The sequence below is a fragment of the Callospermophilus lateralis genome, chromosome 4 (genome assembly GCF_048772815.1).
Source record: "Callospermophilus lateralis isolate mCalLat2 chromosome 4, mCalLat2.hap1, whole genome shotgun sequence".
Lineage (NCBI taxonomy): Eukaryota > Metazoa > Chordata > Mammalia > Rodentia > Sciuridae > Callospermophilus > Callospermophilus lateralis.
The window spans coordinates 116,341,971-116,365,026 of NC_135308.1; the positions used below are offsets into that span (position 1 = coordinate 116,341,971).

At 35.6% G+C, this 23,056-nt stretch overlaps 1 protein-coding gene across 3 annotated transcripts in view; it reads left to right on the plus strand.

Annotated features, from left to right (window-relative positions):
* Positions 1-1,805: 1,805 nt before the first annotated feature.
* Positions 1,806-23,056, plus strand: part of Xpot (exportin for tRNA) — a 39,326-nt gene continuing 18,075 nt past the window's right edge. Inside the window, exons 1-16 of one of the 3 annotated variants that reach the window (XM_076854818.1) lie at positions 1,806-2,169; positions 5,349-5,482; positions 9,851-9,933; positions 12,392-12,448; positions 13,082-13,151; positions 13,869-14,087; positions 14,937-15,121; positions 15,222-15,390; positions 16,964-17,200; positions 18,039-18,077; positions 18,209-18,271; positions 19,311-19,435; positions 19,748-19,892; positions 20,047-20,166; positions 20,434-20,528; positions 21,222-21,291. In XM_076854818.1, coding sequence (XP_076710933.1) covers positions 5,423-5,482; positions 9,851-9,933; positions 12,392-12,448; positions 13,082-13,151; positions 13,869-14,087; positions 14,937-15,121; positions 15,222-15,390; positions 16,964-17,200; positions 18,039-18,077; positions 18,209-18,271; positions 19,311-19,435; positions 19,748-19,892; positions 20,047-20,166; positions 20,434-20,528; positions 21,222-21,291 — 1,737 coding nt within the window. In that variant the 5' untranslated portion in view covers positions 1,806-2,169; positions 5,349-5,422. Of the gene's footprint in view, positions 2,170-4,322; positions 4,346-5,348; positions 5,483-5,628; positions 5,754-9,850; positions 9,934-12,391; positions 12,449-13,081; positions 13,152-13,868; positions 14,088-14,936; positions 15,122-15,221; positions 15,391-16,963; positions 17,201-18,038; positions 18,078-18,208; positions 18,272-19,310; positions 19,436-19,747; positions 19,893-20,046; positions 20,167-20,433; positions 20,529-21,221; positions 21,292-23,056 lie in introns of those variants that run through there. The other 2 variants (XM_076854819.1, XM_076854820.1) reach the window with 2 other exon arrangements.

Below are 23,056 nucleotides of genomic sequence, written 5' to 3' on the forward strand. Positions count from 1 at the left end.
ATGTTAGCCTGAGATGAAAAACCATCTCTTCATGGATAGGGCAGCCAGAATATGGAATGATCAAATGTAATCGCCTTCTCAGGTCCACTTCAGTTGGTTTCCACTCAGTTCTTATTTGTTCTGAAATAATACATGTTTATAAACCTGAAAGAGATGTTTTACTATCTTGGGTATTTGAACCACCATGAAGGAAAGGGCCAATGTTACTAAGTATACTGTAGATAAGCTATAGATACTAGATAAGCTTTGTGTATTTAACATATGAAGTGCTTGCAAAATGAATTTATGAATGAAAAAGGCAAGTAAAGGCAATTACAGTACAATGGACTAAAGTCTTTAGGATGAAGCAGTGGAACATGTGAACAAATTATAGACTGCCAGGATTAGTACTGGGACTCCATAGTCCCTGGTTGATCATCACAGCTAACATAATTCATGTAGTGATTTGTTCATTGAGTTTTTATCTACAGACTGGCATTAGGCTAGACTCTGGCAATACTCTGAAATAGGACCGAAATCCTAGCCTGTCATTTTAAAGACCTCAAAAACCTGATGCAATAGTGATTCAAGATATTTTATATATAAAATTTTAACAGGGATTCACTTGATGCTTCAACTATATCTCTTGTGGCTTTGAAACTTACATGTTTTTTCTATTTCCCAAACTTCTTCTCCCTGGTCTTCTTTTCCCTCACCTCTCCTTCCTGATCTTCTCTTCCTGATCTCTCCTCACTAATCTTATTTTCTCTGAATTACTTCTATAAAAGTCCCCTGTTCCTGCTGATGGGCAGAATCACAGTCTTTGGGACAGGAGTTCCTTGTGTTTCTCCTAGCAAAGCAATAAACCATCTTTTTCCTTTTTCTCAAAACCATGTCCTCCTTATTTGATTGGCACGGCGGACAAGCTTTCAGCAAAAAAATGTTATGTACACTGAACATGGGAGTCACTAAATAAATGTAGCTGTTGCTATACAAATTTTATTCTATTCCTCTTCCTGTTTCCCTCCCAAGTTTTGTTTGTAGGCTGCACTCTCAGTGCCTACATATAACCTACATTCAGAACGTAATGAATAATCAACAGTGAAACCTAAATATTGAGCACCTGTGTGATGAACACGTCTAAACAATCCTCAACAATCACCCTCTGTGGTTGTTACTATTACTTTACCATTTCACAGATGAGTAAACTGAAGTACAAAGTAACATGTTTGAGGTCAACTGCTATTGAGGGATTCAAAACTAGGGGGCTGGAGCCTACAACTGCCTCTTTGCAGCATTAACAAATTAATAACTCAGAGACCGAATAAATGAAGCAACTCTTAGTACCAACGGAGAAAAATCGATGAATAGGCATTCTTACAAATGATGTCCTTTTCATGGACAAAATAGATATGTATGTTTACAGTGAACTCATCAGATCTTCACGCTCATGGACTCCAGACACGTGGAATCACAGAAAAGGGATTAATTGACACGTGGTTTGAACCACGTCAGCCCGATCTCAGGAACTCAGTCCTCTAATCTATCAACTACTTAACAAAACTCTTCAGGAAGAGGGAACTTGACCCCGCAGCTAGAAACCAGCACAGACACTCCCTCGGACTGAGAGAACGAGGTAGAGGAGGCTGGGGGCACGGCACCGGGATGCCCCATCCCAGCATGCACCGTAGACCCGTCGACCCCGCCTCCCAGCGAGCTGCGAGGAGCGCGTATGCGCCCTGCCGCCCGGAAGCGCCGCCTGCACATTGCATGCTGGGAGTTGTAGGCCCCCGGCCCCAGCCCGCAGGCTGTCGTCCGCACACTCCATGAGGCTGCTGGCGCTGGCCCGCGCGGCACCGACTCTGGGAGCGCGCTTTGCGCTGACTCAGCGGCGACGGTGGCGGCGGCGTTAGCTGGCCCTCGCGCTCTTTCCCTTCCTGGGGCGCCGACCCCGCCCGCCTGCTTGCTAGCTTGCCTGCTCCGCGCCACGCAAGAGAAGGCTCCAGGAGCCGCGAGAGGCGCGCGGCCCCGGCCAGCACGGTCTCCGGCGTTAGCGCTGCGGCCGTGGCGGAGGACTACGGCGACACGAACGAGGGCCGCTCGCCCCGCTGCCTGCGTGCGGCGTCGCTCCACTCCGCTGACCGGCCCTCGGGAGTGCAGGCGAGGAGACGAGATGGAGTGATAGGGAAGGTGACTCGAGGCTCTTGGGTGGCGGGACCTGGATCCGGCTTGGTTCGCGAGAGGTTGCGAGGAAGTTGATCAGGGTGGGCTGGTCCGGGGGAGCACTGACGCCGTTGAGGGGTGCGGGCCGGGGTCCCTCCATGGCGGTGCGCCCCAAGGCTGGGCGGACAGGATAGGGGTGGGTACGAGTTGTGACCGCTGTCGCGGAGTGCGTCCCGTGTGCGTGGCCGCCAGTTACCTGGTGTTTCATCACCCGAGTTGCCACGAGGCGTAGTTTTAAGGAGGGAACCGGGGAAAGGATGGGGGGCGAGGCGGGCCGAAGAGGACCAACACTCCTGTGCCCCTCCGCAGACCCGTTTATAGAGTTACAGCGCGTCCCACCAGTTTCAGTTGCAGAGACCTTAAACTTGATTCCCCACCGCCCACCCCGCACAAAAAGGAAAAAAAAAAAAAAAAACCTGTTATTTCTGTGTAATAATTTGCCAGCACAGACACTTTATTTCTTCCCTTCCTTTCCTCACAATCCTGCAAGAGTAGAGAAGCATGATGATCCCCTGTAACCAGAAAAACGAGTACATTTTGGAGGCACTAATTAGTTGTTACTGGGGGAAGTTACGTTTTATTAAAGCGACTTGTTAGTGCGATGTTAAAAGGCTGGAAAGATTAAGCCCTAGTTTTTGAAACAGTCTTCAGCAGATGTGGAGGAATTTTTCCAAATTATTTGATTCTCGACATAATGACTCTCTGGGAAAAGTTAGGGCATAATATTCTTAAGTGTGTTGCTTGCCTTGCAAATCCCCAGCCTTTGCAGGATGTGTAATTGAAATATTTGCCATATTGTAACAAATGTTTACACCCGCACAACTGTGTCGTGCCCAGTCTTTTTTCTAGGAAGGTCGTCATTACCTTTTTGCTTGGGGTGTAGCTCTTCAGTTGTTTGCACACACTTAAGTATTTTATCCTATTCCCTTACATATTGGTTATCCAAGTGCCTTCTCTTAGGTGTATTCTTTTTACTGACAACTGTAACAAGTTTGTTTCCTTAGGTTGTTTATTGATCATGTTTTTCTTTAGGACCACTTCCTTTTTCCCTTTTGATGGTATCAGTGTGAGGTGAATAAGCTTAAGCAGTTTGCTCTAAAGTCGTGGCAAATTACATGAAGTTCCTTGTAGTATTTGTGTCTGGAGTTCATAGAAACTCAATTTCATAGAAAATGTCTTTTCTCTCCATAGAGGCCTTTTTCAGGGGAATGGTAACCAGTTCTTCTTGACATTTTTGGCTTGGGGGCGAGGAGTGCACATCTTTTTTTTTGTTTGTTTTCCCATCTTCAAGATGCTGATGTACTAGTTTAAGAGTGCTTTAAGTGATTCCTATTCCCTGTGGGTCTACCTCTGAATTAATAAACTATTGAGGGCCCACTATGTGCCAGACATACTTTACATACTTTGTATCATTGAAGTTGTTGCAATTTTGAAGCAGATGCCTTTTGCCTTTCATAGAAAGAGCTCTTAGGTTTTGTTATTCCTGAGGCTTTTTTTTTTTTTTTAATGTCAGGATTGGGTTATGAACCCAGATCTTTTAAAATCCAAAACCTGTGTTCCACATCCTAGAAACACAGTGGTAAGTATTCTAGCCTTTGCTTTTTAAGGTAAATGAGAGAAAACTAGTAAGCTGACAGTGACAACACAGCAATGCTTAGGAGGGGCATCTAATCCAATTTGAAGGGTTGGGCAAAAGGAGTCAAAGAAGTATTCTTGAAAGAGATAACCTCTAAGTTGAATTTGAAGGACAAATTGGCTAACTAAGTAACTGAAAAGGGCAGTGTGTGCAAAGATGAAGGGCAGAATATCACTGGAAAACTGCCATGTAATGTAGGGTCATGAGTTTTGCTGGGTTGGGGTTTAGAATGGTGAGGAGTCATTCAAAAATGGATTTTAAATCTGAAGACAATGGAAGTTTACATTGCTCTTCTCTAGTCTGCAGGTATGCTATGAACCGGAAGAGAAGGATTGAGCTTCCTTCTCCACGATTCTCAGCCCATAGCCTATAACTTGGCTTTGATCCTGGCTACATCATTCCTAAAAGACAGTATCTCCTTCCCCTCCAATTAGTCACTTAGCCTCTTTAAGTTCTCTTTGGTGATGATAATTTGGAAAACAAAAAAAAAACCCACAGCTTTCTAAGGTAAAGCCTGTTTTCCCTGTCTTATAGTTCTTGACAAATGATGTTATTTTCACATCATTTAGAGTTTGCTCAAATAAATATACAGTCCATTAAGAACTAAGCTGCCCTGGGTAGCTTACTGTGTTCTGATTTGAGAATGTTAGAACCTGGACTATGAAGAAATAGATTACTTTCTAGAGGATTTTAAAATTTTTTTTATTTTCGGTGGTGGTGGTAGTGGTAGATTTGTGTTACTAGAGATTGAACCCAGGGCCTCACGAATACTAGGCAAGTGTCCCAGCAAAAAGAAAAGACCCTAAATAAGAGTAGTCAGTTCAGTTTGTGAATTTTTGTATGTACTATTACAAATTTCTCTGAAATACATTTCTAGAATTGACTAGATTTCTGCTTTTGCAGAGGTAGTAGGTAGAACTGATCCATTGTTCAAAAGCTAAATAGCTGGCTTTTAACTCTTTTTTCCTTTCTCATTCAACTTCTCTTGCAGTACTTTGTAAATATACCAGTAAGAATATTGAACTTTGAGATCAGACATTCTTTTTTTTTTTTTAAAGGTTTATAGTATTGGTGACTTGAAGTAGGGAAATTATTATAATTACTATAACAAAATAATCTGGATCTGTCATTTTTTAACCTAATACAGTTGACAGTTTCATTTTTAAGTACTGGAGATAATAAGTAGCAACACTGCACACATTAGATGGCTTCAGCTGTTTAAAGAAAATAATTACTTTCTGTGCTTTATTAAAGATTTTGAAGAATAAGATAACGTCAGAACTTTAATAGTGTACTTAGGTTTTTAGAAATTACACATTAGCAGAGTATTTAACAGGGTCAATTCTTCTAAGACTTGGGCTCCTTTAATTGTAATCCAGTAAATTTCAAAAGGTTGTTAAAACTTGTGAGCATCTTTGTATATTTTTATCATTTATTGTAACATTCAGGGTAAGCATCTATTTTTGTTTATTAAATATTGTTTTCTTGCACCTTTGTTTTTTATGTGCAGATGTTTGTGGATTCTTCTGTGGGATCAGAGGGCACGCCTATTATAATCAGAAAACTACAAGTATAACAGCAGGGATGGATGAACAGGCTCTTTTAGGGCTAAATCCAAATGCTGATTCAGACTTTAGACAAAGGGTAAGTTAGTCTTTTATTGTTTTTTAAAGCATGTTACCACAAATATGCATTTATCAATGTGAATAAAAAATATATCTGATGATAAAGTTCTATTTATTTATTTTTAGTTGTTGATAGACTTTTATTTTATTTATTTATATGTGGTGCTGAGAACCAAACCCAGTGCCTCACATGCCAGTCAAGTGCACTACCACTGAGCCCCAGCCCCAGCCCTTGATGATACAGGTCTAATTTGTATAGAAATGAAGAGACACAAACAAATCTGATGCAGGTGTGTTCTTAATGTAGAAAGTGCTATTATTTTCAGTTTAGTTGATTAAACCAAAGTATTAAAATCTTATGTAATTCAAAGTAGGACTTTATGCAACATTAGTCATTATTTTTAATTATTTAGAAGTTGTAATACAGAGAGAAGATTGTTCAATGGATGTTAGTAGTAAACATGCATATTCTATAAACATCCCCTTGCTTGGCTTGGTCTTTCAAAGTTGTTTAATACTTGTATTACTGATATTTACTATGCTTATTATTTGCTTATTATTATTATTTACTATGCTTATTATTTGCTTAATAATTATGCTTATTATTATTTGGTCCAGGCAGACATGTAAATAAGCAGTTAGGATATGCCGTGTTTTAAGTCATATAAAATGATTACTACATGATAAGGAATCCATTAAGAATGCTACGATTTTTGGATAAGCATAGACAATTAGACATAATGAAACCTACAACTGTAATCACTGTAGCTGAATAATAAGACATCTAAAGAACAAGCCTGTAATTTTTTAAAGATGTGGGCTTTCTGAAGTATAGCATAAGAGGAAGAAGAGGCATTTTTCTCTTTTCTTTCTACTTCTCATAGCAAAGAGTATTTTTTATAAATGACCTAACCAAGGTTAGTAATCTCACTAGATATTATAGCCATTTTTGTTTTTTTAAGTACAAACTTTTTTTTTTTTTAAAGACGGACACAATACCTTTATTTTTATATGGTGCTGAGAACCGGACCGTGCCTCACATATGCTAGGCAAGCAGTGTATTACTGAACTACAACCCCAGCAGAAGTACAAACATTTTTAAATAACAAAAAAGATTCAAGTAGTTTTTACCATAAGTGCATGCTTCTACTGTTCAATAAGTAGCTCTCCAGATACAGAAAAATAAATAAAAAGGAATTGAGATTTAAATGCCTGCCCCATTTTAAGATATCTGACAAACTAATTAGGACATTAATAGATTATACACATTTATTCTGTGTATAAACAAAGATTTCTTTTTTAAATTAAGTTCCAGTATTCAACAGATTTTAAAAATTTTGCCATTATTTTTTAGAAAAGTAAAATCAATATATTATTTGTGGTTTTAATACAGGAGTTGTGCTTTTTTTTTCATCAATAAAAGTGGTTTTTTTCTGTCATAGGATATTTTAAACATCCAGGTCCAGGCTTAATTTGATGGCCCATTAAACCAACCCAAGTAACAGAAATAATTAGGATGAAGAAGAAAGAATCAAGGAATAGTGAATTCTCATAATCCTGGGTTACAGTTCAAGAATAGTGGGAATTGATCGCTTTTGGTGATTAGATAAATGACCGTCTGCTAACCCCAGTTACTCACTTGTTCAATTGTACTTCTCTGTTTTCTGTATGGGCAGTAAAAATAGCTGAACTGACTCTGTTGGCACTTAAATGCAGGAAAAAGGTATGGGATAGAAGTAGGTGATGAAGGCTAGGTCATCTTCATCATTAAAAAAAAAAAATGTTGGTAGGGGCTAGGGTTTTAGCTCAGCAGTAGAGCACATGCAAAACCCTGGATTTGATCCTCAGCACCACATAAAAATAAATAAATAAAATAAAGATATTGTGTCCAACTACACCTAAAAAATAAATATATTTTTTAAATGCTAATCATACATGGATTCACAACACAAAGATTAAACGTTTTCAGATTATTTCCCTCACCTCTTTTTTGAAAATACACTGCCCACCTTTAGCTTAAAGCCTGCTATTATTTAAAGAAAATTATATGTTAGCAATAATTCTAGCAGGTAAGCCATTACCTACTTTGGTGGGGGGAGTGAATTATTAGGTGGCAGTGCAACATATGTAATTGACTTCCACCTTATCCCCTGTCCTGGACCTATGGTATTCATAAAGAAAACCGTAGTTTTCACAGACTGCTATTAGAAAACAACTGAGTTTAAGAGTCTTTCATAGCTGCCTGCACTCTTAAATTGTTAATTTCTGAAGATAGCCATTACTCTGGGTTATTTTCCAGCATCCACAATCAATTCTCTATGGATACCAATTGGGTGTCTTATAATTTAGTTCAGTTCTGACACTACCAGGAATTAGGTTCAGACATCACAAGTCACAGGCTCAAGTCTCACTCTGTTGACTGACAATAAGTTGAGGGCTCACATGACTCCTTCCTCAGGTTTGATTATTTTCTAGAATGACTCACAGAACTCAGGAAAGCATTTACATTTACTTACTGTTGTCAGTTTATTACACAGAATACAACTAGGAATAGCCAAAAAGAAGAGATGCCTAGGGCAAGGTATGAAGGAAGGGACACCAGGCTTTCCTGCCCTCTCTGAGCTAACATTCCTCCCTTCACTTCAGTGTGTGCATTCTGGAAGTATAAATAACAAATAAATAACAAAAAAATATAGAGAGCTTAGAGTATAAATAATACATAACAAAAAAGTGTATAGAGCTTAGTCTCCAGTTTCCACCTCTGCTTCTCAGAGATAGGTGTTTGAGACTGAAAGTACCAACCTTTTCATCACTTAGCCATTCTGAGGCTATTTCAGAGGCTCCACCCTAAGTCCCCTCTAGCAAAAGTTCTGTTGTGTTCCTGAGGAGCTCATTATAAATAACAAAAGACAATTCTACAATGCCAAGTTTTTTAAGAGCTCCTGCTGTGAAGAAGGGGAGGGAGCAAACCCAAATATATTTCTTCTTTACCGCATTTATATTTAAAGTAGCTTTGATCTTCAGCTCATCTTCATTAATGGAAACAACCACTGTATATGAAAATCCACTCAATCCACACCTTCCTTCATACATTCAAAAGTAGAGGAAACTGTCACCTAAATATAAATACAGTGGCTTTTACTTCTAACCCAAAGAAAAAATAATTTTACATTTTGATTCAGTTTACATGTATACTTGTACACAAATATAAAGTTATATAAAATAATACTTATTCTTGCCATGTAATGCACTCTGGTATATTCTCACATTTAGTTTTTTTAATCATTGATGAAGACTGCTAAATTAACTTCATCACTAATGGTACAAAACATTTTTTTTTAATTCTGACAAATTGAAATTATGTTCTTCTAATGCTTAATGTTCCTCTACCTCATTAGTTCATATCAAAGTTGCATCAGTTCATAATTAGTTTAAGTCATTTAGCCGTATTTCTAATTTATGTATAATTTTCTTGGCTATTTGAGATACTCTTCTCAAGTTAAGGTTACGTTATTGGTCCATTTTCATAGGTGAACCCTGAATCTATTGTAATATACAGATGGAAAAGCATGGCATACATAATTCCCACTTGCCTACTAGTAGCATATGGACTTAACTCTGCATCCATACAAGGATGCACTTGCTCTGGGCACAGTGGTGCACATCTGTAATCCCAGCAACTAGGAAGACTGAGTTTTCAAGACTGAATTTGAAAGAATTTCAAGTTCAAAGCCAGCCTAAGCAACTTAGTGAGACCCTGTCTCAAAATTAAAAAAAAAAAAAAAAAAAAAATTAGAGACGTGGCTCAGTGGTTAAGCGCCTCTGGGTTCAATCCCTGATACCAAAAAAAAAGTGCACTTGCTCTTTTTGCTCTTTGTTAGTACATATCCTCTCTGATTACAAGGGCAGGATTCATGAACAGAGGAATGAGAAACAGCTTTGACTTTTTCAATTATTCAATAATTTCCAAAATTCATATCATGTAATTATTCTCCAATTTTAATATCTTTAAGGGAATTATATGATATAATTGAAGAACTGAAATACTCTCCTATGTAACAGTAGATCAAATAATATAGATAAAATATTATCTTTTATAAATCACCTCTTTAGTAGCAGATTTGCTGTGCCTTTTTATAATTGCATATATCTCAGTATTATGGCACTTGATGAAAACATTTGTACATTTTTTTCTCTCAGTTCTTAATAGCCCAGTGAAATCTGCAGTGCTATTGTGCTGTCTCCTAGACTCTAAGGAAATGGGTTTGAGTATGTTAAATTCACCGATTGGTTATCGATTTACTACTCCTAGAATATTTTGTTCAGTGTTAATGGGGCATTGAGATTGACTATTCTAAATGTGTTTCTTTGTTTTATAATTTTTCAGGCCCTGGCCTATTTTGAGCAGTTAAAGATATCCCCAGATGCCTGGCAGGTGTGTGCAGAAGCTCTAGCCCAGAGGACATATAGGTAATTAAAACAAAATTTATATGACATAGGAAAGAATTTAAATTTCTGTGAACATAACAGGACTATTAGATTTATCTATTTTGGAAGGTTTTCATAAAAGCATTTTGTGACTTGCCTTTTAGAAAACCATTAATATACAGTCATTTAGTATAGAAATGAGAAATAATGAACCAAAAATTGGGCCATTTGAGAACTGACTTTTGAGTAAAACTGTTTTTTGCTATATGTATGTTATGTACCTGATAGCAAGTCTTAGCTGAAATAGACTGCAGAAAAAACTTCCTTATCTCATGATTGGGAATTTTAATTGAGTTTTCTAAAAAGTTGGTAAAGAAGGTGATCATAAATGGTGTATACCTGAGTTTTAGATTTTAACCTAAAGTATGTTAACTTGCATTCGCTTCATCCTTGTGGATTGCACCCATAGTCCATCAATTTACTATTTCCAGCGTGGGTCTCTGTAATAGACTGAGGCACAATGAGAGCAGATTCCTAGGAATTTGTCTAACCCACTTCAAATATGTATAAGGTTTTCCCCCTGCAATGTGACTTTTGGGGGAAGGAGGAGTTCTGGGGATTGAACCCAGGGCACTTTACCACTGAGCTATACCCCAGTTCCTTTTTATTTTGAGGTAAGTTGCCCATGCTGGCCTTGTACTTGTGATCCTCCTGCCTCAGTCAATTCAGATTGCTGAGATTACAAGCACGTGCCACCATGTCTAGCTGTGATGTGACTTATTTGTAGTCCCTCTAAAGCAGTCAATTTAATTTTTACAGATATAGGAATTCTCATGGCTCTGGATGTGGCTCAATGGTAGAGTGCTTGCCTGGCATGCTTGAGGCCCTGGGTTCAATCCGCAATACTACACACATGCTAAAAAAATAAAATATAAAAAGAAAGAAAAGGGATCTCTAATTATACTTATTTTATCAGCTTATATAATAGTTAAGTTACTTTCTTATAAAAGAAGTAAAACTGGCATAGTGTGACTTGTGGGAAACACAACCAATTAGCAATAAACAAAGAGGTCACTGATGGAATGGAAGTGATTGGGGTTAGTGACAACCTCCTGGCTGGAGTTGTTGGAGTGCTGTTCTGTCATTTTGTTTGATAGCTGAAACCCAATGTTTGAGTTTTGTGAAAACTGATTTTGAGAACATCTTAGAGTAATAAAGAGATGACTTTTAATTAAAGACTGCCCCCTAGTTTATTCCTTGAGTGGAAAAATGTGATCCTTACATAAATCAGTGAAGGTTGAAGTGTGATCTATAATAAAAACAAAGACCTAAGGTCTGAGAAGAATACTAATTAAACCTAATTTTTAAAAAGTTTTCTATGTCTTTTTGTGTATGAAATTATTTTGTTTGGTCAATTCATATAGTCTAAATTAAGATGGAATCTCCATTCTTACTTTGACCAGTTACTTTACATAGGAAAAGTTGTTCCGTAACTAAGCCAGGCCTAAACCAACCATCTTGAGTGAACAGATTGTTGGATGCTAAAAGGACTTTTGTCAGCGTTTATGGCTGGCTCACTAAAACTCTATATCACTGCTACAGAGATAGTGGGAAGAGATAATTAGCATATGTTGATTTTTTGCTGCCATCTTATGATGGTAATATATTTGTAATGTGTTTGTTTGTGGGTCCCCCCACCACCACCATTGCTGGGGATTGAACCCAGGGCCTCATGCATGCCAGGCAAGCACTCTACCACTGAACCACATCCCCAGCCCCTATATTTATAATTTGGTTTGCTATATGAACTTTGAGGCTAGACTGATAGTCTTTGTGGCCCTACTGTAGATTTGTCTGTGACAGAATTGATTTGGGTTGATTTGGGGGGTGGGGGTAGTACTGGAAAGTAAACCCAGTAGCAATTTAGCACTGACATATATCCCAAGCCCTTTTTTTTTTTCCTTTGAAACAGGGTCTCATTAAGTTGCTGAGGCTGAGGCTGAGGCTGAGGCTGGCCTTGAACTTGTGGTCCTCCTGTCTCAGCTTTCTGAGCCACTGGGCGGGTTGTGTCACTACACCTGGCAAGGTTGAATTTTAAGTGGGAATTAGATGGTCTTTGATTTGACTCATTCTCTTGCTGTTGTACCATTTTTGTACCCCTAACCTATTGTAAACAAAATTGTTCCAGAAATCTTAACATCTAGAATTTGAGGGAAGCCCTTCTGTTTATCAATCACTATATTTAAAGTACATCTTAAAAGTTTTTGGTTATTTTGATTGCCAGATATAATGGAAATATTGAATATTATATATAGTATTTAGAGTTCTACTAGCTTTTTACACAGATTTGAATGTTATAATAAGATCAGTAAATAGAAAATAAGTCACAAGGTCTAGTTTGAGAAACTTCAGCTATTATTCATGAATTTTGCTTTTGTTTTCCCCAATTCATATTCTCTTTATCTAATTTTCTTTTTTGCTTTTGTCTTTGCTTTTGCAGTGATGATCACATAAAGTTTTTCTGCTTTCAAGTATTAGAACATCAAGTTAAATACAAGTAGGTCTTTTACTCACTACTCTTATTCAGACTTGTGGGGTGAGGTCATTTTTATTTGGTTTTTCCTTCCTTGAGGAGATCATAATATAGGTTGTAAATTAACAATGTATAAGTTATATCCAGGTTATAAATGTTTTGATTTGTCCTCAAAATACATTAGGTTTTGATTTATCCCAAAGCAAGTTAGTTGATTATATATAGAAATAGACATTTCATAGAAAAATCTAGAATTCCAACTTCTCTGGAGAAACCAGATGAACCAACAGTAGATCTGTTTCCAAATAATAACTTGAGTTGAGTGGCAGCACCTGTATTCAGAACTCCTGCTTTAATTAAGGAAAAATAAAGAATCATCAGTTGGTTTATTTAGTAGACCACAGACCTGAGACTATGGATATATTTGTTTGAAAAATTATGTAGCTATAAAAGATGGATAATGATACCCTGTCTGCCATCTTCATCCCTCTTTTCTTTGAAGACATGTTGTGAGACATTAACGGTTTATTCTAGGAAACTTTACATAATTGAGGGCTATACAGACTTTCCCTTTCAAATATATGAGACTTACTTTTCAAAACCACAGACAGCCACACAGATGTAGCCACTATTCTTTCTCTTCTCTATTTTGAACAGATATTCAGAACTAACCACTGTTCAACAACAACTAATTAGGGAGACGCTCATATCTTGGCTTCAAGCTCAGGTAAAATTTTCTTTCAAAGCCTTAAATGATCAGATTTTCAACTTTTTATGTTAAAAGTGCTAGTTTTGAAGATTATGGGTAGAAGGAAACTTAGCAATTACTTTAAAATTCTGTCAGTAACAAACTGTTATACTTTCCATGACACATTGTAGTAACTTTGGTTTTAAAAAATAATTTATTATTTTTTATTTCATTTATTTTTTTACTCCTTCACAAAAGCTACTTTTCTATTTGGTTCCTAAAGGTGAACTCTCCTGGACAGTCTCTTTCCAAGAGCCTTTTTCAAAGGGCCAGCAGAGTTCTTTAGCCACAGCATATTCTTTTTGGTTAATTATAATCAATTTTAACATATAAAGTGGTTGTGTTGCTAGAGGTTTTTATTTTCCTCAAAGAGAAGACAGAAGGAAAATATTTGAAGCTTTTCTTTTTTAAAAAATTATACAAATAATTAAAACTGCATGTGAAACTTAAAAAATGTAAAAATGAGAAATAACTGTTAAAACCTTTATTTATTAGATTGTTCTCTGGCCAGTCACTTAAATACTTTTATAATTTTGATATAATTTTGTTTCACTGCTAATATGGACCATGTTGAAATTTTGTGGGGTTTTGCTTATATGTGATCAGTGGGAAAATGATGTTTTGGGGGTTTTGTAGGGGTTTTTTGTTTGTTTGTTTGTTTGTTTGTTTAATTTAGTGGGATGTTTCTGTTGTCAGATGCTGAATCCCCAACCGGAGAAGACCTTTATACGAAATAAAGCAGCCCAAGTCTTCGCCTTGCTTTTTGTTACAGAATATCTCACTAAATGGCCCAAGTTTTTTTTTGACATTCTCTCAGTAGTGGACCTAAATCCAAGGGGAGTAGATCTGTACCTCCGAATCCTCATGGCTATTGATTCAGAGTTGGTAGATCGTGATGTGGTTCATACATCAGAGGCAAGTAACTTCACATCAGTTTTAGTTTTCAATGTAGATTTTGTAGGAGAAAATGACCACATAGTTTTTAAAAAAAAAAAAAGTGGGAATTTTTTTTCCTTAAGACAAACAGCCTTATGAATGATTATAAATTTACCGAGCATTTTGAATTTTGTTGCAAAGGAACTTAAACCTGATTTTTTAAAAGATATATGTTGAAATTAGAGTATTACATTGGGATTTTTAAAGTAGGCATATACTTTCCCAGTGAAATACACAAGTTGATTTTTCTCCTGTGAGTCTGTTGAGAAATATAGTCTGCATTTAATGCTACTGTATGGACCCTGAGCAAGGAAGAAACATTGCTTATGAAATGTCAGTGTTGACTTCTATCTTCTTATCACATAACCCATCATTTTAGTCTTCCTCTGTTTATTAACCAATATAACTTTTACCTTATTCTTAAAGGACACAACAGAAATAGCTTCAAATGTGTATAATTGAAGATCATTGTAACCAAAGTATTTAAAGTAGAGGGTATTATGCATTTATATTATTGCCACTTTCTAAATAGTTTTAGTTTTGTGTTTACCCAATTTTGAGAACTAACTTATCTCATGCTTATGATTTCTAAGTAATGCTTATTTACAGTTTATGTAAGAAAGAAAGTCTGCTACTGAGGAATAGAATAGAATAGAGGAAATACAAAGAATCACAGGATGTGATTTTAGAGCTGATAAGTAGAAAACCATTACAGGGAATGTGTTAATAAGTCTGGAAATTTAGTGTAGAGGAAATTACTGTGTACAACTATATTCCAGTGTCAAACATTTTGTAATCTACTTTGTATGTGGTGGTGTTTTTTTTTAGGAGGCTCGTAGGAATACTCTAATAAAAGATACCATGAGGGAGCAGTGCATTCCAAGTCTGGTGGAATCATGGTACCAAATCTTACAAAATTATCAGTATACTAATTCAGAAGTGACATGTCAGTGCCTTGAAGTAGTTGGGGCTTATGTCTCTTGGATAGACTTATCCCTTATAGCCAATGATAGGTATGTATGCCTATAATTTTTAAAAATATAGAACGGCAGAGTACAGTATCTAAAAATCATGAGTTTAAAGTATTTAAGTATTTTTTTCCTCTTCTATCAGGTTTATAAATATGCTGCTAGGTCATATGTCAATAGAAGTTCTACGGGAAGAAGCATGTGACTGTTTATTTGAAATTGTAAATAAAGGAATGGACCCTGTTGATAAAATGAAGCTAGTAGAATCCTTGTGTCAAGTATTACAGACTGCTGGGTTTTTTAGCATTGACCAGGTTAGTAAATTTACATCAAAGTTTTGAAAATTGTTGGAACAAATGAGAGATAATAAGTTAAACATATTTAAAGTGTTTTCTTTTTTCTAAATATTGAAAGCTGTCCTTGAAATTATAACAAACTACTATTAATAATAATAATAGTAGTAGTACTAATATCGTAATACTACCAGAGAGCTGTACTCAACCCCTAAACTACATCAACTACATCCCAACCCTTTTTTTGTTTAGTTATATGTGATAGTAGAATGTATTTTGAGATGTCATAATATACATGGACTACAACAGTATAATTTTCCATGTTTGTGGTTGTACATGATGTGGAGTTACAGTGGTCATATATTCATATATGAACATAGGAAAATTATATCCAATTCATTCTACTCTTTTTTCCCATCACCCCCTTCCAAATGCCTTTTCTTGAGTCAGCATCTGCATAACAGAGAGAACATTTGGCCTTTGGTTTTTTGGGATTGGCTTATTTCACTTAACATGATAGTCTCCAGTTTTATCCATTTACCACGAATGCCATAATTCTTCTTTATGGCTGAGTAATATTCCATCATGTATAAGTATCATGTTTTCTTTATCCATTCCTCTGCTGAAAGGCACGTAGGTTGGTTCTGTGTCTTAGCTATTGTGAATTGAGCTGCTATAATCATTGATGTGGCCTAGTCCTTTTTGTATTTTATTTAGAGACAAAGTCTCAGTGAGTTGCTAAGTCTGGATTTGAATTTGTAATCCTTCTGCCTCAGCTTCTTGAGCTGCTATTATTACGGGCATGCAAGGGCACCTGGCTACTGATTGTTTTATTAGTAATCTTTGATTAAAAAAAATAATAATAAAATGGTGAGAGTAGAGTCTCTTTCTGTAGAATAATTCTTTAAAGATAATGAAGGTAATCTAAATTTGAGATCTGGCTCTCCCCTTTCCAGTACTGGGTATTGAACCCACTGGTACTCAGCCACTGACCTACATCCTCAGCCCTTTTAGGTTTTTGAGCTAGGGTCTTGCTAACTTGCCCAGGCTGGCCTCAAAACTTGGAATCTGGCTTCCCTTAGCCTCCTGAATAGGTGCGATTATAGGTGTGTGCCACACCCAGTTTACATTTTGGCTTTAACACTGATAATGATCTGAGGCAGGTCATTGTAATAGTTTTATGCCCTCATATGATAGTTGAGGCCCAAATCAAAATAGTATCAGAAAGAACTGTGGGAATCTATTACACATACTATAATGTGGCAACATTAGCTTTATTAGATCATGTTTACTAAATTTCAGCAGTTTAGGGAGAAGGTTCTAAAGCAACAGCTCTCTTTTTAAGCTTTTATAGTTTGTAATAGCCATAGGACTATAATCATTAAAAATAATTGCTTTAAAGAGTACTGGTGAATAATGTATCAGAATAATTCAGATTCTGAAAATCCCTTAGTCACAATGTTAGAATTGTTAAATGTCTTACATCAATTTAAGATTGAATCCTATAATTGGCACCGGACTCATACCAAAGCTTTCCTCCTCTTATTCTTGGAGTAGGTGGTTGTAAATTGAGATCTGTCTTGATTGCTTGTAGGAAGAAGATGTGGACTTCCTGGCCAGATTTTCTAAGCTGGTAAATGGAATGGGACAGTCATTGATAGTTAGCTGGAGTAAGTTAATTAAGAATGGAGATATCAAGAATGCACAAGAGGCACTACAAGCTATCGAAACAAAAGTGGCACTTATGTTGCAGCTACTAATTCATGAGGATGATGACATCTCCTCTAACATTATTGGGTTTTGTTATGATTATCTTCATATTTTAAAACAGGTAAGTTTTTGTTTTATTCATTTTGTTCAGCAGATAATTACAGATTAGAAAAATAATAAGAAAAACCCATAATTCTATTACCCAAAGAAATTTACTAATAGTTACTATTTTCTGGGTTTTTTTTTTTTTTTTTTTTTTTTTTTAAGTTAAAAAAAAACTTAGGTCAGAAAACAAATGACAAAATTCTATTTACTATTCTAAAAGTTTGATAATTATAGTCTTGTTTTTTTCATTTGGAACCTGTATTTCTAAATTATTAAGTAGTTTTGTTATTTTAATTTCACGTTCATTATTTCTTATAAGTGATTTTTGCAATTAAAGTTTTTCCTGCTGTTTCCAGAACAAACTTAAATATAATAGCATGTGGCTTTTTAAAGAATTAGTGTTTTACATTATGATGTTAGATGAGAGCCAATTGGGTTAATTGAATCAGGTAAGCTTAAAGTAGTTAACATAAACTTAAAGTGGTTAAAACATGTCTGCATGTATACTTTGAAAAATTTTAGAGGTATGGAAAGCATGATTGCATTGGTAATCCTGCTGTGTCTTTCTTAAGGGCTATTTCAAATGATAAGACCATCATTTACTATCTTGTAAAATCTTTATTTGCCAAATGCATTATACATATTTTTCAAAATCAAATTCATCTATATGTCTTTGTCTCGGGTTTACTAGAAAGACAATTGCTAGATCTTAGGTATATTTTAAACAAAATGCCAAACTACCCTCCAGAAATGCTATGTTTAGAAGATCCTAATTGATGGGGAAAATATTCTAATAAATAAGTATAAGTATAATTTTAGGAGACCTACTAAATTATTCCTTACTTTTTTAACAGCTTACAGTGCTCTCAGATCAGCAAAAAGCTAATGTAGAGGTAATTTGCTTCTTTATACTTCTTTAAACCAATAATTTATTTTTCATCTGGATTCTGCCTTGAAATGTGGCTTAATTTCAAATTATATCCAATTAAAGGGTTGACAAAAGCTGTCTTTTTCTTAATTTTAGGCAATCATGTTGGCCGTTATGAAAAAATTGACTTATGATGAAGAATATAACTTTGAAAATGAAGTAAGAATTTTTGTGTTGAAAGAGAAATTAGTTTTATTTTTATTTGTGTACAGCAAATTAACATTTCCAGTTTTTATTTTCTTGAGGTCCTTTGAAACAAATAGTATTTGAAAAATCAAACTACTTGATTGATATGGTCTTATTATTGATGTAGTCTTGTTTATATTGATGTCAACCTTTGGTAAAATTAGTGGAAAACCTCTTAGTATTTCATTTTTAATGTTTGAGCTATTAACAAAGTGGTTTAGGGCTGGGGGGTATAGCTCAGAGACAGAGCATTCGCCTAGCATACACAAGACCCTGGGTTCTGTCTCAAGCACTGCAAAAAGGAAAATGGAAAAAATCAAAACAAAACTACTTTATAGCATTGAACTTCATAAAATGTTGACAATATTATCAGTGGTCATATCTTACTTTGTTGTATTTAATAAAAATGACAAATTAAGGCCAAGTCAGTAGGCCTCAAAACATCAGTCTGAATGGGAGAGTGGAATGAGGCTTAGTGTTGTTCAGAAATGTCTAGGGTCAGTGTTAGGATCAGCTTCTCATTAAATGGAAATGCCATTAAATGCTTGCTGGGAATTCAGTCATGGTCTGTGCTGTTTAGGTGTGTGCTGAAATATTCTATTCAAGCATTCACACTAATGGTGTGGATGACCAATAGAGAGCATGGGAGATGTCATATCTAATATCTCCAGTCATACAATATTACTTCTGGTCTTTGAGGTAAAGAGAATGAACAAGGAGCTGACAGTGTCAGAAACCAGTGAGAACCTGTTCTGGCTCTTCTCTTATCCCTAACTTCCTCCCTGTACTGTTTCTGGCTGTAAGTTTTTGAGGACTTGGCCTGTGTTCAGAAATACTTATTAGTGAGCAGGAGTGGGAAAGCTACTAAGCATATTGATATTTCTATATTTTAAAAATTGATGAAAAAATAAAAATTTGAAAGTTACAGAAACTATAGAACTACAGAACTTAATGTTTTATTTGAATCTCTAGGCCTTTTAAACTTTTTAAATGATTTTAACCTATATCATAGGGTGAAGATGAAGCCATGTTTGTAGAGTATAGAAAACAACTGAAGTTATTATTGGACAGACTTGCTCAAGTTTCACCAGAGTTACTGCTGGCTTCTGTTCGCAGAGTTTTTAGTTCTACCCTGCAGTAAGTTTTTGTTATTGTTTTTGTAACGAGCCCACTTCTTTCCTTCGATCCCTGTTAATGGTCTAAAATAAGCAATAATCACATAACTTATTAACTCATGTTACTTATGTGTGTCTGAAAATGAAGCATTTTTGTTTCCATAATTTGTTGATCTTTTGTTTTTTGATGTAACTTTGATCTTTGGCAAAATTAACAATTGCTATAACTTCTTAATCATTAAAGAGGCTTTTGTTGGTGATTTACTGTCCTTTGCATCATTGGTTGTATAAAAAGTGTACATTCAGATCTCACAGACATATTATACCTTGGTAGGAACTGGCAGACCACACGATTTATGGAAGTTGAAGTAGCAATAAGATTGCTGTATATGTTGGCAGAAGCTCTTCCAGTATCTCATGGTGCTCACTTCTCAGGTGATATTTCAAAAGCTACTGCTTTACAGGATATGATGCGAACTGTAAGTATACTCAAAATAATTTTTTAAACATAAATTTCTGTTTCCACTGTAAGCTAATGGACATTCCTTAATTGTTAGAGCTTATATTTTTATACTGTTGCTTTTTAATGTTGCAATAAATAAAAATAGGTTCCCTTGCTTTCTCCTGCTCCAGTTGGTGACATCAGGAGTCAGTTCCTATCAGCATACATCTGTGACGTTGGAGTTCTTTGAAACTGTTGTTAGATATGAAAAGTTTTTCACAGTTGAACCTCAACACATTCCATGTGTATTAGTAAGTATGCCCTTTATTCTAGACTTATTTGCAGCTAATGATCAGATAGTATTCTCTCTGTGTCCTCTGTGAAGAATCCAAAGTTTTATCTTCTAAAACAAGTCCTTAGGAACTTGTTCTGTTGTATAAAATTAGTTGTATATTCTTGGTTCCTCTCTTCTAGAGGCCTCAGAAGTAAAATTTGTTGTGAACAAAAATGTAGCCTGACAGCAGCAATAAAAGCCTTGAATAAATGCAGAAATAGTAAAAGTGTCTCTCTTTCTTTAGATGGCTTTCTTAGATCACAGGGGTCTGCGGCATTCCAGTGCTAAAGTACGGAGCAGAACTGCTTACCTGTTTTCTAGATTTGTCAAATCTCTCAAGTAAGGGTAAAATTTCATCTGTTATGGTTAGCCCATTTTTTTTAAGCTGTGAAATAAATGTATAAATTATTTTCCATGATCCTGGGGTAGTTTTAGTCCTCTCTGTTTAAGGCATGCTTTACTAGGTATTCCTTTTTTATGTTATGACTTCTCCTCATTAGCCAGGTACTTTGTCCAGAACTAACAGGTGATTTGTTTGCATAAGTTTTGGGGGCTAGAAATGGAACCCAGGACTTTGTGCACATTAAGCCCAGGCTCTTATCTCCTGTCCCCTGTTTATGTACTTCCAGTAGGTAACACCGGTTATCACTAATAGTATTTGTTAGTTTTTTAACCGATAATTATACCACAATTACTCACCAAATGCTTTCTCTCATGTGCTTAAATATATTCCTTGGATATGCATTTATAACCTAATCCATTTTGTCTTGTTCGTTACTAGTACCTTTTTTGGCATGTAAAGTATTTTATTATTACATTTATAAGATCATAAGTCATCTTGGTAGTCCATCACAAAAGAGCCAATAGAGATATTGTTAAAAATTAATCACAGCTAGCCTTAATTGTCAGATGAGGCTATCTCAAAACCAAACTGAACTTTAGTTCTGTCCTAAAGAGGGATTTGGGGGTTTTTTTGTTGTTGTTTTTTGAGCACTGATACTTACTTGTGATTTTCTTTTTTGTCTTATTCAGTAAACAAATGAATCCTTTCATTGAAGATATTTTGAATAGAATACAAGATTTATTAGCCCTTTCTCCACCTGTAAGTATCTGTCCTTCCCAAATATTTTCCCCATATGTCATTGAGGCCACATGTACCATTAGCTTTTGCCTTTGTGGGTTTTGTTTGTTGGTTTGTTTGTTTTTCCTCCTTTAACTGATAGTAGGGAAGATATGTGTATGTGAGGTTTATTTGTTCTGTTTACCGAAATTTGATATGGTAAACAAAATAGTAATGGAAAGGAATCAAGAATGGACTTATTAAATTTGGTAGTGTGGGGTATGGTCTGATTTCTTTGTATGTAAAATGAAGTATTTAATGGAGAAGAAAAAAAATTCAACTTCCAAATTATTCCCTAATATTACCGTTGTGTAGCCATTCTTAGGAACTGCTACTATTATATGAAGTTTTTTGTATGTGTATTTTCGGGCTTAGGACAAAAACATTTAAATTCTAATTTATGTCCATTTAACTACAAAAATTTAACTTGGATTACTTTTGTAAGTACATTTTGACTTCTGTTTTTGTTTTGTTTTTTAGTATTAGAGCTTTATGGTTATATGTGGTAGTTTGGTTCATCCCAGCAAACTTAATACCTATATGAAAATCATTTTCAGTTCATGATCCCCTCCTTTTCCCTCCCCAACTTATATTTTGTGTAAAACAAAATACTAACATTCAATTTATGAAAGTTATTACTAAAGGTGCCATTTAAGAATGTTAAATTTAAAATAATGCATTGTTAAGTATGCATCTGTATTTAGGTTTCAAGAGTTATGTAACATCACTGCATGAAAGGTTACTAGTAAATTAAGTTACTAGTAATTAGTGGTTAATTTATCTTTACCTGTATTTTACAAAACCTGTGGATTAAAGTACTTCACCCAGTTCAGGCCAATTTTCCTTGGCTGTATCTTTTTTTGAAGGGGGTGGGAACACTCAAACACTGAGCCACAGATGCCCTATTTTTGTATTTTATTTAGAGACAGGGTCTCACTGAATTGCTTTGTGCCTCACTTTTGCTGAGGCTGGCTTTGAACTCACGATCCTCCTGCCTCACTCAGCCTCCCAAGCCTCCCAAGTACAGGTGTGCACCACTGAGCCCGGCTTTACTTTATCTTTTTTTACTGTATATTTAGACTGGTTCAAACTGTAATCTTGACTATTGATGACTTATTAGAGTTGAGTGTTCATTTTAGAGTGCGCTATATTTTTCAAGATCCTTTATCTTTGTGTTCTCAATTCTCAAGAGATAATTCCTAGCACATACTTAATAAATACTTTAATTACTTTAAAGTGGGGAAATCTCTCTATACATAAAGAATTATTTTTAAAGAATCTTCTGTATTATCTGTTTGAAGACTGGGTTTGTATTATTTATTAGTTTGTATATGAACCTAGAGAGTCTGCTAATCCCTCCCCCCTTTTTTTCTTGGCCCGAGTACAGGAATATAAAAAATAACAAAATTTGTTAGAAAAAATTAAATCAGTATATGGAACATTTGCTTGTGCATGAATAGATTTTTTTTTCATTTGCAGTCTTATTTTTATTATTACAAAATAACTGATGTTCTATAATTTGTGTGTGATCTGTGTGCTTTTTTTTTTTTTTTTTGGTACTGTTGATTGAACCCCCAGGTACTTTACCATTGAGCTACATTCTAGGCCCTATTTATTTTATTTAGTCTTATTTTATCATATTTTATTTATTTATTTTGGTGCTGGGGATATAACCCAGGAGCACTTTACCACTGAACTACATCCCCAGCCCTTTTTATTTTTGAATAAAGAGTCTCAACTAAGTTAC